We start from the raw sequence: 19023 nt of genomic DNA, 5'->3' as shown, positions 1-19023 counted from the left end.
TTAAAAATATTGTATTAAATGACCTTCAGGCTGTGTGTATAAGGTGTATATGAAACATAAATGAATTGTGTGAATGTACACACACTTTGTTTAATGCACAAAGTTATAAAAAATATTGGCTAAAATGACCTTCAGGCTGTGTGTATAAGGTGTATATGAAACATAAATGCATTCTGTGCTTAGATTTAGGTCCCATCACCATGATATCTCATTTTGGTATGCAATTATTCCAAAATACGGAAAAATCCCATATCCAAAATATCTCTGGTCCCAAGCATTTTGGATAAGGGAGACTCAACCTGTATATATATATATATATATATATATATATATATATATAATTTTCAAATAAGGGGAGCACTCACCAGTCTTCAAGCAGACATAAGATTTATTGAAGCCATCAGTAGTAGATAAATTAGATCGACGTTTCGGTCATGTTTCTGACCTTTGTCAGGATACCAGTGCAGTGAACTAGTGCTACATATATACCCATATAAATCCCACCCTCCAATTAGTCTCAGCAACTCCCCCACACCCCATATCAACAACAATTACTTATAACATACTAAACATTTACACATACTTATGTTAAAATCAGAGAATCATCATGTCATGATAAGTAGATTTATCCATAAATTTATTTAACTTACCCCCTCATGCAATCACTAACCCGCAGTCACCATCAGTAAGGACCACATGCGGCGTGCGTTCCACTGCGGGCCGAACTTCCGGTCTGTGGAACGCACATGCTGTATCCTCTGTGCGTACACCCCATGTGTTGCTTCTAGTGGTTGCCTAGCAACCGCCTAGTCCCGGTTTGTCAGGTGGTATCAAGGCGCTAATAGCGGCTATAATGTGTATGAAGGTCACATGTCTGGATCTACAGGTTGCTTAGCAACATCCGGCCGCCAGGGTAGTGAGCGTGAATACTTAAACATCAGCTCATGGACTATCTGGGGGACCAAATCTCCGAACTGACAGATCACTTCCCCCTTGGTCTATTACATATAATCCTGTATATAATCTAATCAACCCATATTAGGGGGATACAGTCAAATCAATACATATGTATATAATATTACTCATATCTTTAAAGATGTGTAATCAGCATTATAGCACCTGGGTAATTTATGCAGGGCATTTGTTTGGGAGTGTGATATTGAGTTATGACTGCAGAGGGAGCAAGTTACTGTTGGTGGAAGGTAAAGGAATCAGGATATCATGATGATATTCATTACATGAAAAAAATCATGTAATGAATATCATCATGATATCCTGATTAGGCTATTAGCGCCTTGATACCACCTGAGGGGGTAAGTTAAATAAATTTATGGATAAATCTACTTATCATGACATGATGATTCTCTGATTTTAACATAAGTATGTGTAAATGTTTAGTATGTTATAAGTAATTGTTGTTGATATGGGGTGTGGGGGAGTTGCTGAGACTAATTGGAGGGTGGGATTTATATGGGTATATATGTAGCACTAGTTCACTGCACTGGTATCCTGACAAAGGTCAGAAACATGACCGAAACGTCGATCTAATTTATCTACTACTGATGGCTTCAATAAATCTTATGTCTGCTTGAAGACTGGTGAGTGCTCCCCTTATTTGAAAATTGTATTGGAGTTGGATTTTTTTCCTCTCATTGGATGTCACCCCAGCACTTTATATATACTCCAACGTGAGTGTGGACCCTCTGCTTGTATATATATATATATATATATATATATATATATATAACGCCCCATACAAGAAGGTGTCACAGACCATAGCGTGGGCTGGCACTGCATAAATGATCCCCAGCAGAGATAATCCAGCCAAAATATGGAAAATTAAAGGAAATAAACTAGTGTCATCTAGAATGCTACTTGTGTTTGCTGTGCTGAATATGAATGACACTAACTCCTCAGTATCCGCAAACGTATGTACACATAACTGAACAAATAAAAGCTATTATATATAAAACTTTTAAAATCAAGGAATACACAACTAAGTAGAGAAATTATATAAACACTAAGGGGGACATGTACTAAGCAGTGATAAAAGTGGAGAAGTGAGCCAGTGGAGAAGCTGCCCATGGCAACCAATCAGCTGCTCTGTATACTCTTACAGTAAGCAAATTATAAATATTACATCAATGCTGATTGGTTGCCGTGGGCAACTTCTCCGCTGGCTCATTTCTCCACTTTTATCACTGCTTAGTACATGTCCCCCTTAAACTTACAGATAAGGGAGTTACTAAACTAAAGTGTATGTTTGCAAATGCAAGAAGCCTAACAAGCAAAATGGGGGAATTAGAAACGATTGCACTAAATGATCAATATATCATCATAGGTTTACGGACACTTGGTGGGATGATTCTCATGACTGGGCAGCAAACTTGGAGGGATTTACCCTCTTCAGGAGAGACGGGGCTAACAAAAGGGGAGGGGGTGTATGCAGGGCTGCCATCAGAAATTATGGTGCCTGGGACTGACAAAAATATATAAGGCCCCTCCTTTCCACAAAAAAAGATTCTGCAGCACTGCTCCACCCCTATGTGATGTCCTACATTGTGACGTTACATATAGGTGGAGTGTTGTGGACCTACAGGAACGGTTCATAGTGAGCTGATGCACAAATAAGGCTTGTTTTAAAAAGTAGTCCCTGCGCATCAGCCTGTTGTTGATTTACAGACTGGTGCAGCTCCACAGGTATTAGCAGTAGGAGCCAGGGGTGGGGACCCCTCTCTGTACGGGACCGGGACACCAGTCCCCACATTCCCCCCCGGATGGCTGCCCTGGGTGTGTGTCTTTATGTTAAGCCATTTTTAAAACCATATTTAAAGGAAGTTATTTATGAGGGGACTGATAACGTGGGGTCATTATAGATTGAGATTTCTAGGGGGCGGGCAATGCTCCATCTCCAGAGCGTTACGGGGGACGGTGCAGCGCAAATGGGGGGAAGAGGCGGACGGGCATGTCTGGGGAGAGATCATGGTGGCTGTGTGACATCACACGAAGCCACAGTGATCAAGAAGAACGCGGCGGGCCTCCTGCGGGCCCAGTTAAGCTGCGCCGGTAGGAGGCTTAACTAATTTCTAAAGGCGATCGCAATTTCTGCTTTATGAAGGTGGGGAGGCAGCGATCAGCATGCTGGGTGGTCTTACTTTGCGATGGGCGGCCCCCAGCATGCTAGGAAAAGGATTGCAAATTCTGCTAATTAGCAGAATTTGCAATCCTTACTGAATTAGGTCCTATGTATCTCCAGTAACTCCTGAGAGATGAACATAATATACCATTATACCACTGTGGAGCGGACATCAAAGCCTGCCTAGTAAGTCAAGATTAACTATATCTTGACCATCCAAAGGTTACATGCTGCAAGGTCACCTAGATGTACTCCAACACACTCTGGTAGTTAAATAGGCACTTTTGTGCACTACAAAGAATGCTATAGTTCTATATTTCTTTTAGTTGTAAATGACAGCAATTATGTATACAGATGCACAGTAACTGTTTCATATGTCTGGCTAAAAAAAATATGGCTTTTTTTCCACTCCCCATACGACAGCAGGTATAAGTGCAACTGTGTAGGACGGGTTCACTACGGCTGGCCGGCGGTCGGGCTCCCGGCGACCAGCATCCCGGCGCCGGGAGCCCGACCGCCGGCTTACCGACAGCTTGGCGAGCGCAAATGAGCCCCTTGCGGGCTCGCTGCGCTCGCCACGCTACGGGCACGGTGGCGCGCTACGCGCGCCACACTATTTTATTCTCCCTCTATGGGGGTCGTGGACACCCACGAGGGAAAATAATTGTCGGTATTCCGGCTGTCGGGCTCCCGGCGCCGGTATACTGAGCGCCGGGAGCCCGACCGCCGGCAAACAGAAGACCACCCGTGTAGGACATATGGTGTCGCTGCTGATTTCTTAATGCCAGCATCTATCGGGCCTATATGTAAAGTTTACATTAATATATAAAACATGCTATAGTCAAAATACAAAATCACACTACTTGCTGAAACAGACTAATATACATGTAACAAAAATCACACTTATATTACTGTAACTGTGTTCCCTGGGAAAATGTAGTGAATTTCGCGAAATATGCACAAAATGCTGCTTGGATCATGTCACCAAGGCGGGAGTCTCTGATTGTCCTTGTCACACACACTTAGGGTCTAAGAAAACTTAGTCTAAAGTGCATTTATAAAATGCATGAAAATATCCTGTGTGACAAGAATAAATGTGACCCACTTACAGAGATCACATCAAATAAGAAAGAGACTTTGTGGGATGAAAGAGCCTGGAAGGAGCTGCTCCGATGACACAGAGATGATGGGTTGCACCTGATTCCTGCTCTCAGGACACCGGGGGCCAAAAATCAATCTTCACTGAATCAAACTTGAAAGTTTTACTTCTTAAGCTTGTTACATGAGAAAAGCCCTTGGATTAAAGCTTAATAAATGTATCCCAGACACAAATTGCTTGGCAAGGGGGCCTTAGAGGACACTCTACAAACAATTTCATAAATATCACTCAACACAGAACAGTATAAATGACCAAGTCCTCTATTTGAGACTACATCGATTTTCTTATGGATATTCACAAGGTTGGAAAATCTCCAGGGAAGTGGATTTAACTCACTCAAGGACTGAATATGAAGAATGCTCAAAACAATCTAGACCCCAAATGCTATATATATATATATATATATATATATATATATATATATATATATTAGGGTGCATCAAACGCCCCATGAATTTTTAAAAGTAAGAAAAATTATTTGTCCCCATGCCACTTTTGAATTGTTAAGGATATATTGCATACCAATTTTGAAGAATCTGAGATGATATTTATGTGGCCCACCATGCCCCAGAAGATTAAAGATTTCTATTAACTTCTATTTTTTTTAAATTATTATTTTATTTCTATTTTTTTTTATCTGAAAAAGAAATAATGATTTGATTAATGATTTATGATTTGGATGGGAACAGCCACGATAGGCCCATGAGGCTTCATGCTGTTCCCTTTCGTTGTTATGTTCTTATGTTCAATACAGACTATTTTTGGGTGTGGAGGTGGACCACCTACCACCTAAGTCAAATCGAACATCAAAAAAAATTTGCACAGTTGTTTCTATGCTAAAAAGGTACATTTTAAGAATAGGGACAGCAAGCATTCCGAATGTTGGGGCGTTTGATGCACCCTAATATATATATATATATATATATATATATATATATATATATATATATATAAATAACATTATATACTATACACTGATGTATATATTCCAAATTACTGAGGTAATACCAGGGTTTCAAGATTTGTCACCAGAACTTTTGTCCCATATAATGTAATTTGGTCTATAGAGAGTATAGTAGATCTGGATAGCTGTTCTGTCCATTAGTCATCTCATGCTGAGTGTATGTACTGACCTAGTACAGGTTGAGTATCCTTTATCCAAAATGCTTGGGACCAGAGGTATTTTGGATATCGGATTTTTCCGTATTTTGGAATAATTGCATACCATAATGAGATATCATGGTGATGGGACCTAAGTCTAAGCACAGAATGCATTTATGTTACATATACACTTTATACACACAGCCTGAAGGTCATTTTAGCCAATATTATTTGTGACTTTGTGCATTAAACAAAGTGTGTCTACATTCACATAATTCATTTATGTTTCATATACACCTTATACACACAGCCCGAAGGTCATTTAATACAATATTTTTAATACCTTTGTGTATTAAACAAAGTTTGTGTACATTGAGCCATCAAAAAACAAAGGTTTCACTATCTCACTCTCATTCAAAAAAGTCCGTATTTCGGAATATTTGGATATGGGATACTCAACCTGTAGTAATTTGTGACTAATTAGTGGTTATTAGACTTGTTGGTCACTGATATCAATACTACCATGTCTTAAAATTAGCATTTACCTTGTAAAAGAAGATCAAATCAGTCAGGAATCTTATGCCCACAGATAAAGATGCTGCAGATTGCACCATATTCCCTCCCCCTTCTCCACTGGCCTGGACAGAGGAGGGCACATGGGACCATATTCAGGTGTGGATGGAGCTGTGCTGCATGTTACAAATTACTGACGTTCGGTACTTTGCACATGCTATGGTATTAGACTGTCAGTGACTGACTATCTGATGCCGTTTGGGGATGGGGAAAGGGTGGTGACAGCCTCTGTTTCCCAAAATGGAGGCATATTGCCACCATTGTGGGGGACGGACGAGACCAGGATTTATTGTCCCCTTTGCTGTAGCTGGGGCAGCCAGCTTGTGCGACCCCATCACTTATGCAGCCTTCCGATGGTATCGCAGATGATCCAATGCCATGGGGTAGGGTGGTGAAGGGGGGAGCTGTGGGGGGGGGAAGAGGAGAGGAACATAAGAAGTGGGAGGTGAGCGGCAGGGCCAACTAAGAGTAACCAGCCACACACTGAAAGGGATAGGAGGGTTCTAAATTCATGCAGAGAAGGGCTGTGGGGAGGGAAGAGGTAGAACAGCTGGAAAATAAGAATTTACTTACCGATAATTCTATTTCTCGTAGTCCGTAGTGGATGCTGGGGACTCCATCAGGACCATGGGGAATAGCGGCTCCGCAGGAGACAGGGCACAAAAATAAAGCTTTAGGATTAGGTGGTGTGTACTGGCTCCTCCCCCTATGACCCTCCTCCAAGCCTCAGTTAGGATACTGTGCCCGGACGAGCGTACACAATAAGGAAGGATATTGAATCCCGGGTAAGACTCATACCAGCCACACCAATCACACCGTATAACTTGTGATCTGAACCCAGTTAACAGTATGACAAACGTAGGAGCCTCTGAACAGACGGCTCACAACAATAACAACCCGAATTTGTTTGTAACAATAACTATGTACAAGTATTGCAGACAATCCGCACTTGGGATGGGCGCCCAGCATCCACTACGGACTACGAGAAATAGAATTATCGGTAAGTAAATTCTTATTTTCTCTAACGTCCTAAGTGGATGCTGGGGACTCCGTCAGGACCATGGGGATTATACCAAAGCTCCCAAACGGGCGGGAGAGTGCGGATGACTCTGCAGCACCGAATGAGAGAACTCAAGGTCCTCCTCAGCCAGGGTATCAAATTTGTAGAATTTTGCAAACGTGTTTGCCCCTGACCAAGTAGCAGCTCGGCAGAGTTGTAATGCCGAGACCCCCCGGGCAGCCGCCCAGGATGAGCCCACTTTCCTTGTGGAATGGGCCTTGACAGATTTAGGTTGTGGCAAGCCTGCCACAGAATGTGCAAGTTGAATTGTGCTACAAATCCAACGAGCAATCGTCTGCTTAGAAGCAGGAGCACCCATCTTGTTGGGTGCATACAATATAAACAGTGAGTCAGACTTTCTGACTCCCGCCGTTCTTGAAATATATATTTTCAATGCCCGGACCACGTCCAACAACTTGGAATCCTCCAAATCGTTAGTAGCCGCAGGCACCACAATAGGCTGGTTCAGGTGAAACGCTGACACCACCTTAGGCAGAAAATGAGGACGCGTCCGCAGTTCTGCCCTGTCCGTATGGAAAATCAGATATGGGCTCTTATATGATAAAGCCGCCAATTCTGATACTCTCCTGGCTGAAGCCAGGGCCAGTAGCATGGTTACTTTCCATGTAAGATACTTCAACTCCACCGATTTGAGCGGCTCAAACCAATGGGATTTGAGAAAATCCAAGACTACATTAAGATCCCTCGGTGCCCCTGGGGGCACAACCGGGGGCTGTATATGTAGTACTCCTTTTACAAAAGTCTGGACTTCAGGAACTGAAGCCAATTCTTTCTGGAAGAAAATCGACAGGGCCGAAATTTGAACCTTAATGGACCCCAATTTGAGGCCCATAGACAATCCTGTTTGCAGGAAATGTAGGAATCGACCCAGTTGAAATTCCTCCGTGGGGGCCTTCCTGGCCTCACACCACGCAACATATTTCCTCCAAATGCGGTGATAATGTTGTGCAGTCACCTCCTTCCTGGCTTTTACCAGTGTAGGAATGACCTCTTCCGGAATGCCTTTTTCCCTTAGAATTTGGCGTTCAACCGCCATGCCATCAAACGCAGCCGCGGTAAGTCTTGGAATAGACACGGTCCCTGCTGAAGCAGGTCCCGTCTTAGAGGTAGAGGCCACGGATCCTCCGTGAGCATCTCTTGAAGTTCCGGGTACCAAGTTCTTCTTGGCCAATCCGGAGCCACTAGTATCGTTCTTACTCCCTTTTGCCGTATAATTCTCAGTACTTTTGGTATGAGAGGCAGAGGAGGGAACCCATACACTGACTGGAACACCCACGGTGTTACCAGAGCGTCCACAGCTATTGCCTGAGGGTCTCTTGACCTGGCGCAATACCTGTCCAGTTTTTTGTTGAGGCGGGACGCCATCATATCCACCATTGGTTTTTCCCAACGGTTCACAATCATGTGGAAGACTTCTGGATGAAGTCCCCACTCTCCCGGGTGTAGATCGTGTCTGCTGAGGAAGTCTGCTTCCCAGTTGTCCACTCCCGGAATGAATACTGCTGACAGTGCTATCACATGATCTTCCGCCCAGCGAAGAATCCTTGCAGCTTCTGCCATTGCTGTCCTGCTTCTTGTGCCGCCCTGTCTGTTTACGTGGGCGACTGCCGTGATGTTGTCCGACTGGATCAACACCGGCTGACCCTGAAGCAGGGGTTTTGCCAGACTTAGAGCATTGTAAATCGCTCTTAGCTCCAGTATATTTATGTGAAGAGACATCTCCAGGCTTGACCATACTCCCTGGAAGTTTCTTCCCTGTGTGACCGCTCCCCAGCCTCTCAGACTGGCATCCGTGGTCACCAGGACCCAGTCCTGTATGCCGAATCTGCGGCCCTCTAACAGATGAGCACTCTGCAACCACCACAGAAGAGACACCCTTGTCCGTGGCGATAAGGTTATCCGCTGATGCATCTGCAGATGTGATCCGGACCATTTGTCCAGCAGATCCCACTGAAAAGTTCGTGCGTGGAATCTGCCGAATGGAATCGCTTCGTAAGAAGCCACCATCTTTCCCAGGACTCTTGTGCATTGATGCACAGACACTTTCCCTGGTTTTAGGAGGTTCCTGACAAGTTCGGATAACTCCCTGGCTTTCTCCTCCGGAAGAAACACCTTTTTCTGAACCGTGTCCAGAATCATTCCCAGGAACAGCAGACGTGTCGTCGGGGTCAACTGAGATTTTGGAAAATTCAGAATCCACCCTTGTTGTTGCAGCACTAGTCGGGTTAGTGCTACTCCGTCCTCCAGCTGTTCTCTGGACCTTGCCCTTATCAGGAGATCGTCCAAGTAAGGGATAATTAATACGCCTCTTCTTCGCAGAAGAATCATCATTTCGGCCAGTACCTTGGTAAAGACCCAAGGTGCCGTGGACAATCCAAACGGCAGCGTCTGAAACTGATAATGACAGTTTTGCACCACGAACCTGAGGTACCCTTGATGTGAAGGGCAAATTGGGACATGCAGGTAAGCATCCTTTATGTCCAGGGACACCATAAAGTCCCCTTCTTCCAGATTCGCTATCACTGCTCTGAGTGACTCCATCTTGAACTTGAATTTTTGTATGTACAGGTTCAAAGATTTCAGATTTAGAATAGGTCTTACCGAGCCGTCCGGCTTCGGTACCACAAATAGCGTGGAGTAATACCCCTTTCCCTGTTGTAGGAGGGGTACCTTGACTATCACCTGCTGAGAAAACAGCTTGTGAATGGCTTCCAATACCGTCGCCCTGTCTGAGGGAGACGCTGGCAAAGCAGACTTTAGGAACCTGCGAGGGGGAGACTTCTCGAATTCCAACCTGTAACCCTGAGATACTACCTGCAGGATCCAGGGGTCCACCTGTGAGCAAGCCCACTGTGCGCTGAAATTCTTGAGTCGACCCCCCACCGCTCCTGAGTCCGCTTGTAAGGCCCCAGCGTCATGCTGAGGGCTTTGCAGAACCCTGAGAGGGCTTCTGTTCCTGGGCAGGGGCTGCTTGCTGCCCTCTCTTACCCCTTCCTCTGCCCCGAGGCAGATATGACTGTCCTTTTGTGCGCTTGTTCTTATAGGACCGAAAGGAATGCGGCTGAAAAGACGGTGTCTTTTTCTGTTGGGAGGGGGTCTGAGGTAAAAAGGTGGATTTTCCGGCAGTTGCCGTGGCCACCAGATCCGATAGACCGACGCCAAATAATTCCTCCCCTTTATACGGCAATACTTCCATATGTCGTTTGGAATCCGCATCACCTGACCACTGTCGCGTCCATAAACTCCTTCTGGCAGATATGGACATCGCATTTACTCTCGATGCCAGAGTGCAAATATCTCTCTGAGCATCTCGCATATAAAGGAAAGCATCCTTTAATTGCTCTATAGTCAATAAAATACTGTCCCTATCCAGGGTATCAATATTTTCAGTCAGGGAATCCAACCAGACGACCCCAGCACTGCACATCCAGGCTGAGGCGATGGCTGGTCGCAGTATAACACCAGTATGTGTGTATATACTTTTTAGGGTAGTTTCCAGTCTCCTATCAGCTGGATCCCTGAGGGCGGCCGTATCAGGAGACGGTAACGCCACTTGTTTTGATAAGCGTGTGAGCGCCTTATCCACCCTAGGGGGTGTTTCCCAGCGCGCCCTAACCTCTGGCGGGAAAGGGTATAATGCTAATAACTTTTTTGAAATTAGCACTTTTCTATCTGGGTTAACCCACGCTTCATCACATACATCATTTAATTCCTCTGATTCAGGAAAAACTACAGGTAGTTTTTTCACCCCCCACATAATACCCCTTTTTGTGGTACTTGCAGTATCAGAGCTATGCAAAGCCTCCTTCATTGCCGTGATCATATAACGTGTGGCCCTACTTGAAAATACGTTTGTTTCATCACCGTCGACACTAGATTCAGTGTCTGTGTCTGGGTCTGTGTCGACCGACTGAGGTAAAGGGCGCTTTACAGCCCCTGACGGTGTCTGAGACGCCTGGGCAGGTACTAACTGGTTTGCCGGCCGTCTCATGTCGTCAACTGATTTTTGTAATGTGCTGACATTATCACGTAATTCCATAAACAAAGCCATCCATTCCGGTGTCGACTCCCTGGGGGGTGACATCACCATTATCGGCAATTGCTCTGCCTCCACACCAACATCGTCCTCATACATGTCGACACACACGTACCGACACACAGCAGACACACAGGGAATGCTCTTATCGAAGACAGGACCCCACTAGCCCTTTGGGGAGACAGAGGGAGAGTTTGCCAGCACACACCCAAGCGCTATAATATATATGGGAACAACCTTATATAAGTGTTGTTCCTTATAGCAGCTTAAATATATCAAAATATCGCCAAAAAATGCCCCCCCTCTCTGTTTTACCCTGTTTCTGTAGTGCAGTGCAGGGGAGAGTCCTGGGAGCCTTCCTCACAGCGGAGCTGATCAGGAAAATGGCGCTGTGTGCTGAGGAGAATAAGCCCCGCCCCCTATTTCGGCGGGCTTTTCTCCCGGAGTTTTAGATATCTGGCATGGGTTAAATACATACATATAGCCTCAATGGCTATATGTGATGTATTCTTTTGCCATAAAGGTATTAAATATTGCTGCCCAGGGCGCCCCCAGCAGCGCCCTGCACCCTCCGTGACCGCTTGGTGTGAAGTGTGTGACAACAATGGCGCACAGCTGCAGTGCTGTGCGCTACCTTCATGAAGACTGAAGAGCCTTCTGCCGCCTGTTTCCGGACCTTCAATCTTCAGCATCTGTAAGGGGGGTCGGCGGCGCGGCTCCGGGACGAACCCCAGGGTGAGACCTGTGTTCCGACTCCCTCTGGAGCTAATGGTGTCCAGTAGCCTAAGAATCCAATCCATCCTGCACGTAAGTGAGTTGAAATTCTCTCCCCTAAGTCCCTCGATGCAGTGAGCCTGTTGCCAGCAGGACTCACTGAAAATAAAAAACCTAAAAACTTTTTCTAAGCAGCTCTTTAGGAGAGCCACCTAGATTGCATCCTGCTCGGACGGGCACAAAAACCTAACTGAGGCTTGGAGGAGGGTCATAGGGGGAGGAGCCAGTACACACCACCTAATCCTAAAGCTTTATTTTTGTGCCCTGTCTCCTGCGGAGCCGCTATTCCCCATGGTCCTGACGGAGTCCCCAGCATCCACTTAGGACGTTAGAGAAAGGTTTTATCTCCGTTTTGACACTGCCCGTGGCAACCCCAGTCCCCAGATGGTGGCTGCACTGCACCCCATGACCCGAGTACACTGACTGCGCTATGACTAACAACACAGGAATTAGTTTTAAATATGCACAAAGTTGTAGATGAAGCACAACAGAAGATCCATCAACGGACAACAACTGACCAAGCATATTTTTTTTACTGGGAGTTTTAAATGTGCTCGCAATGGATGACCTTGCCTGATAATTTTTGTATTCTTTTAAAGTGTTAACATAAGGCACTTTCTGTCATAAATTCTGATTATTTCATTGTATAGAAATGTTATAGTCCCATACTATTTTGTTGTTGGTGGCTCATATGGTGTTTACACATACTTTGTGTTTTTTTATTGATAAGAAAATGGTTAAAGAAACAATAACCCTTAAATGAGGCAGCAAATGAATTGAAGCATCTTTCAGCCCAGTATTATTTTCATTACGCTTACGAAAAAATACTTTCACACATATTGACTTATGTATTGTAGTCAATAGATAGGTCAGCCTGTGGCCAATATAAAGTCACATAACACTACCGTGTATCTTATAACTTACCAACATACCCAGGAGTTCCACAGGCTGTGGACATCACATCTCCTTTACCTTCCATCTTGGAAAGTCCAAAATCACTTATCATAATCTTTGACTCTCCTTCTTGACTGAAGTATAGCAGATTCTCAGGCTACAGAGAAACAAACAGAAAGTGTCAATCACTCTTGGAGAAAAATAAATAGGCGAATATGAAAGATGGGCCTAGTGCAATTATGAAAGTCCAGCTCAAGGTATAGTATAGCTTTATTACGTTCACTGTTGTATAGCAGTACAACAAATTCAGCACTTGTTTTGCTTATTATACAGTCTTTCCTGGCCTACCTGTTTCTAATTGGACCAAGTTACAGAAAATACAGAGGCGACATTTCATGAGTGTATAGTGTCCTTTTCAGAGTATTAACATTTGTCAGACTCAGGTATCATTATTTGTAGCGGTCAAATAACTGTGATTTGTTCAAATCTAAAGATACATAATGTGTAACATGTAAGGCGTGATGAGCGACAAGTTATGAGGGTTAAGTGAAAAGGACTAAGTGCTTTCGCACTGTAAATACCAAATTGCTTTCTAACAAATATTTAAAATGCCCGCTCTAATATATATATATATATATATATATATATATATATATATGTAGACGCCTGCGCATCTTATTACCATGTGCTATGAATGTGAGCTATACATCGCAAAACACTGCATCCCATAAGAGAAAACAATACACCCACACATTATCTGAGTTCCAAAGCTCATTGATGTATATATTTGTTATTAAAAGGATATGTATTCAATATATCACAATGTACAGTATATATATATATATTATATATATATAGGCAAAGTAGAATAAACGGCACTCAGGAACTCACAAATCGTTTGAATGTGGTCTACGTTTCAGAGACCTTTAATCTCCGTCGTCAGGACATAAAATACAATAACTTACAACACATACCTTAAATACCTCACCCAGGTGTTCAAAACGCCCACGGCCGCATCCCGTCGCTGTCCCGCTGACGTCACCGGAAGTGACTTCACACCCGCGTCACCAGCTGACCGAACCGGGAGGAGGGGCCGGGGCCATGCAAATACAATGTGTATCCCGTCACCATAACAACACTGCACAGGACGAAAAACGGAAAGGAACAAAATCACAGTTATAGGAGCAGTTTAGGCATACTAAATGATACTACAAAACAAATGTATATATATCGGCAAGAGAGCTAGGTCACTATAGGAACCTAACAAAGTGATATGATTATACACAACGTAGCACCTACAAGAAAACTGACTATAGTGGATTGAAGCAAAACCCAATAGCTGGAACTAGGAGCCTAAAAAGCAACTGTATGAAAGCTGCTCATTAAGGCCAAAAGGCTGCAAAGTTTGCAGCTTATAAATCCACTTTGATTCAAGGCGTAGTAATAAATTACCCCTATTCCCTCCTCTAGTGCAGGGGGGGGGGACCCAGTCTATCATTTTATACCTCAATGTGGCTAAGCCATGATGGAAATCACGAAAATGTCTGGCTGCCGGTTGATCATTCATTTTGGCTCTGGTGCTTGTGCTTGCCTCAGCAGATTCTATCGCTTTTCTTATACTGGATCTGTGGGCTGCCATTCTTTCTTTGAAACTACGGATTGTCTTGCCGACATATAGTAAGCCACATGGGCATTTAATGTAGTATACTACGTGGGTACTTGAGCATGTTAAGGGGCAATTGATCCTAAATTTCCTGCCTGATCGTGGATGAGAAAAAACGGCCCCTGTTTCTAGATATTGGCAGGTAGTGCAATTAATGCATTTGAAATTCCCCGGTTTTCTAGACAGAAAATGAGTTTGTTGATTACCTACAAAGCCCGTGATATCATTATGTACCACGGCGTCTTTAATGTTACGGCCTCTGCGAAAACCTGGCATCAAGGATTTGTTAAGTAAACCCGGTAGAGTGGGGTCACTATTAACGATGGGCCAGTATCTTCTGGCTGCTTTCATGAATGATTCTGAATTGGATGTATATTGTTGTGGCCATATCATTTTATTTTGAATGGTGGTTTCAGTTTTGTACCTCAATGCCTGTTCTCTGGGGTATGACAATGCTTTGTCCCTGGCTTCCCTAAGCATCTTTGGGGAGTATCCTCTCAAGAGGAACTTATTCAACATCAAATTAATTTGTGTCACCGCATCTTCATGTTTAGAGCAGATGCGGATGATGCGCAAGAACTGTGAAAAAGGCAGTCCTCGTTTAATGGATGTCGGGTGCTGGCTATCCGCATGTAGATATGTGTTTCTATCTACCGCCTTGTGATACACGTTAGTCACTATTTGGAGGTCGACCAGTGAAACTGAGACATCAAGATAGTGAATATTCCGTGTGCTGTATTCGTAAGTAAATTTGATATCCTCGTCTTTAGTATTCAAAGACGTAAGGAATTGTCTGAGATCCGGTTCTGGACCATTCCAGAACATGCACACGTCGTCTATGTAGCGACAATAGAACGTGATAAATTGGTTGGCGTGTGCATCAGCAAAAAACAACTCATTTTCCACTGAAAACATAAAAATGTTTGCGAAGCTCGATGCCACGCAAGAACCCATTGCACACCCGAGTAGCTGGATGTACAATGAGCCGTCAGAAAGGAAATAGTTCCTTTTAAGAGTCAACTCCACCAAAGTAAGAAAAAGATCCAGATCGGGACCTTTATAGTGAATATTGTTGGTTAAATGGGCCCTAAGCGCTGAAAGACCGCGTTGATGAGGAATACTGGTGTACAAACTGACCACGTCAATAGTACACATGATCGTAGTTTCTGTCACTGGACTCAAGCCCTGTAATTTCAAGATAAAGGCAGTGGTATCTTTGAGGAAACTTTTTTCAGCTTGTACAACTGGCTGAAGGAAATAATCCAGGAATTGTGACACAGCATATAGCAAAGAGTCTCTGGCCGCAATTATCGGCCTACCTGGCGTTTTTTTGTGGATCTTTATGCAATTTAGGAATCAGGTAAAAGACCGGTATCTTAGGCCAGTCCTGTCTCAGAGCATCTCTAGTCTTACTGTCCAAGAGCCCCTGTGCTACTGCTGTGTCCAAAACCTGGTGTAATTCTTGCTGAAATCTCACTGTGGGGTCGTGATCAAGTTGTTTATAAACTTTTGTATCTGAGAGCTGCCTGAGTGCTTCTATCTTATAATCACTCAGGTTTTGCACAACAAGCCCCCTTCCCTTATCCGCCACCCTTATGACTATATCTTGGTAAGAGCTGAGGGCTGTGAGGGCTTTGCGTTCTGGCAATGTGAGATTATGGTGTCTAATCTCCATATTACTTACTTTATTAACCTCATTTTCCAAACGATTAACAAATACTTTGATGGCAGTATTTGAAGAGGGGGGGTCATAAGTGGATTTTTTATAGAAAGTGGGGATTTTGATATTTTGTGGACTCGTATCACCAAACTGATCTTTAAGGCGTAACAGCCGACCAAATTTATACAGGTCAACACTATTTGAAAATGCTTCAAATTTACCAGTAGGGACAAAAGAAAGGCCCTTATTGAGTACTGCCGTTTCATGCTCTGTAAGGGCCCTATCAGACAGGTTAAACACTAAGTTTTCTTTTTGTATTGTCTTTTTCCTTTCGCGCGCCCACTGGCAGCCTCGTCTGGTCCTACTTCTTTGGATGAATCGAGCTTCGCCCGGGTGGTGACCCCTAAAGGGGGCTTTTGTGAGGAGATACGTCCACTGCGCCCAGCACATTCTTGATCGCTGCTTGCTGAGGTCCCGCCACTTGATGAGTCTATATCTTTAGGGAACTTTCTTTGGAATCTACGCCGTCTGTAGTTTTCTGCTCCCGGAGTTCTGTTGTTAACCCAGCTATATACCTTTTGTTCAGCGTAGTCTTTCTGAACGGTCACCAGTTTGGCTTTCTTGAATTTAATAAGCTCACCACGGTACTTATCGGTTTGATCTTTCAATTTTTGCAGCCACGGAACGGTGGTGTCCGCTTGTAATATGTGTAGATGTTGTTCTTCAAGTGTGTTGATCTGGAATTTGGTTTTGGACAGGCTGCCAGTGGGCGCGCGAAAGGAAAAAGACAATACAAAAAGAAAACTTAGTGTTTAACCTGTCTGATAGGGCCCTTACAGAGCATGAAACGGCAGTACTCAATAAGGGCCTTTCTTTTGTCCCTACTGGTAAATTTGAAGCATTTTCAAATAGTGTTGACCTGTATAAATTTGGTCGGCTGTTACGCCTTAAAGATCAGTTTGGTGATACGAGTCCACAAAATATCAAAATCCTCACTTTCTATAAAAAATCCACTTATGACCCCCCCTCTTCAAATACTGCCATCAAAGTATTTGTTAATCGTTTGGAAAATGAGGTTAATAAAGTAAGTAATATGGAGATTAGACACCATAATCTCACATTGCCAGAACGCAAAGCCCTCACAGCCCTCAGCTCTTACCAAGATATAGTCATAAGGGTGGCGGATAAGGGAGGGGGGCTTGTTGTGCAAAACCTGAGTGATTATAAGATAGAAGCACTCAGGCAGCTCTCAGATACAAAAGTTTATAAACAACTTGATCACGAACCCACAGTGAGATTTCAGCAAGAATTACACCAGGTTTTGGACACAGCAGTAGCACAGGGGCTCTTGGACAGTAAGACTAGAGATGCTCTGAGACAGGACTGGCCTAAGATACTGGTCTTTTACCTGATTCCTAAATTGCATAAAGATCCACAAAAAGCGCCAGGTAGGCCGATAATTGCGGCCAGAGACTCTTTGCTATATGCTGTGTCACAATTCCTGGATTATTTCCTTCAGCCAGTTGTACAAGCTGAAAAAAGTTTCCTCAAAGATACCACTGCCTTTATCTTGAAATTACAGGGCTTGAGTCCAGTGACAGAAACTACGATCATGTGTACTATTGACGTGGTCAGTTTGTACACCAGTATTCCTCATCAACGCGGTCTTTCAGCGCTTAGGGCCCATTTAACCAACAATATTCACTATAAAGGTCCCGATCTGGATCTTTTTCTTACTTTGGTGGAGTTGACTCTTAAAAGGAACTATTTCCTTTTTGACGGCTCATTGTACATCCAGCTACTCGGGTGTGCAATGGATTCTTGCGTGGCATCGAGCTTCGCAAACATTTTTATGTTTTCAGTGGAAAATGAGTTGTTTTTTGCTGATGCACACGCCAACCAATTTATCACGTTCTATTGTCGCTACATAGACGACGTGTGCATGTTCTGGAATGGTCCAGAACCGGATCTCAGACAATTCCTTACGTCTTTGAATACTAAAGACGAGGATATCAAATTTACTTACGAATACAGCACACGGAATATTCACTATCTTGATGTCTCAGTTTCACTGGTCGACCTCCAAATAGTGACTAACGTGTATCACAAGGCGGTAGATAGAAACACATATCTACATGCGGATAGCCAGCACCCGACATCCATTAAACGAGGACTGCCTTTTTCACAGTTCTTGCGCATCATCCGCATCTGCTCTAAACATGAAGATGCGGTGACACAAATTAATTTGATGTTGAATAAGTTCCTCTTGAGAGGATACTCCCCAAAGATGCTTAGGGAAGCCAGGGACAAAGCATTGTCATACCCCAGAGAACAGGCATTGAGGTACAAAAAGGAAACCACCATTCAAAATAAAATGATATGGCCACAACAATATACATCCAATTCAGAATCATTCGTGAAAGCAGCCAGAAGATACTGGCCCATCGTTAATAATGACCCCACTCTACCGGGTTTACTTAACAAATCCTTGATGCCAGGTTTTCGCAGAGGCCGTAACATTAAAGACGCCGTGGTACATAATGATATCACGGGCTTTGTAGGTAATCAACAAACTCATTTTCTATCTAGAAAACCGGGGAATTTCAAATGCATTAATTGCACTACCTGCCAATATCTAGAAACAGGGGCCGTTTTTTCTCATCCACGATCAGGCAGGAAATTTAGGATCAATTACCCCTTAACATGCTCAAGTACCCACGTAGTATACTACATTAAATGCCCATGTGGCTTACTATATGTCGGCAAGACAATCCGTAGTTTCAAAGAAAGAATGGCAGCCCACAGATCCAGTATAAGAAAAGCGATAGAATCTGCTGAGGCAAGCACGAGCACCAGAGCCAAAATGAATGATCAACCGGTAGCCAGACATTTTCGTGATTTCCATCATGGCTTAGCCACATTGAGGTGTAAAATGATAGACTGGGT

At 43.8% G+C, this 19023-nt stretch overlaps 1 protein-coding gene across 6 annotated transcripts in view; it reads right to left on the bottom strand.

Moving 5' to 3' along the window:
- The window catches only part of CAMK1D (calcium/calmodulin dependent protein kinase ID), a 571288-nt gene that overhangs the window by 53673 nt on the left and 498592 nt on the right, over window positions 1-19023 (bottom strand). For all 6 annotated transcript variants that reach the window (XM_063926882.1, XM_063926883.1, XM_063926884.1 and 3 more), the window contains one exon: window positions 12785-12911. In XM_063926882.1, coding sequence (XP_063782952.1) covers window positions 12785-12911 — 127 coding nt within the window. The remainder of the gene's footprint in view (window positions 1-12784; window positions 12912-19023) is intronic.

Source organism: Pseudophryne corroboree, chromosome 6 (assembly GCF_028390025.1).
Source record: "Pseudophryne corroboree isolate aPseCor3 chromosome 6, aPseCor3.hap2, whole genome shotgun sequence".
Lineage (NCBI taxonomy): Eukaryota > Metazoa > Chordata > Amphibia > Anura > Myobatrachidae > Pseudophryne > Pseudophryne corroboree.
Note: the sequence above shows the minus strand (reverse complement) of the source record. Positions and strands in the feature narration are given on the sequence as shown.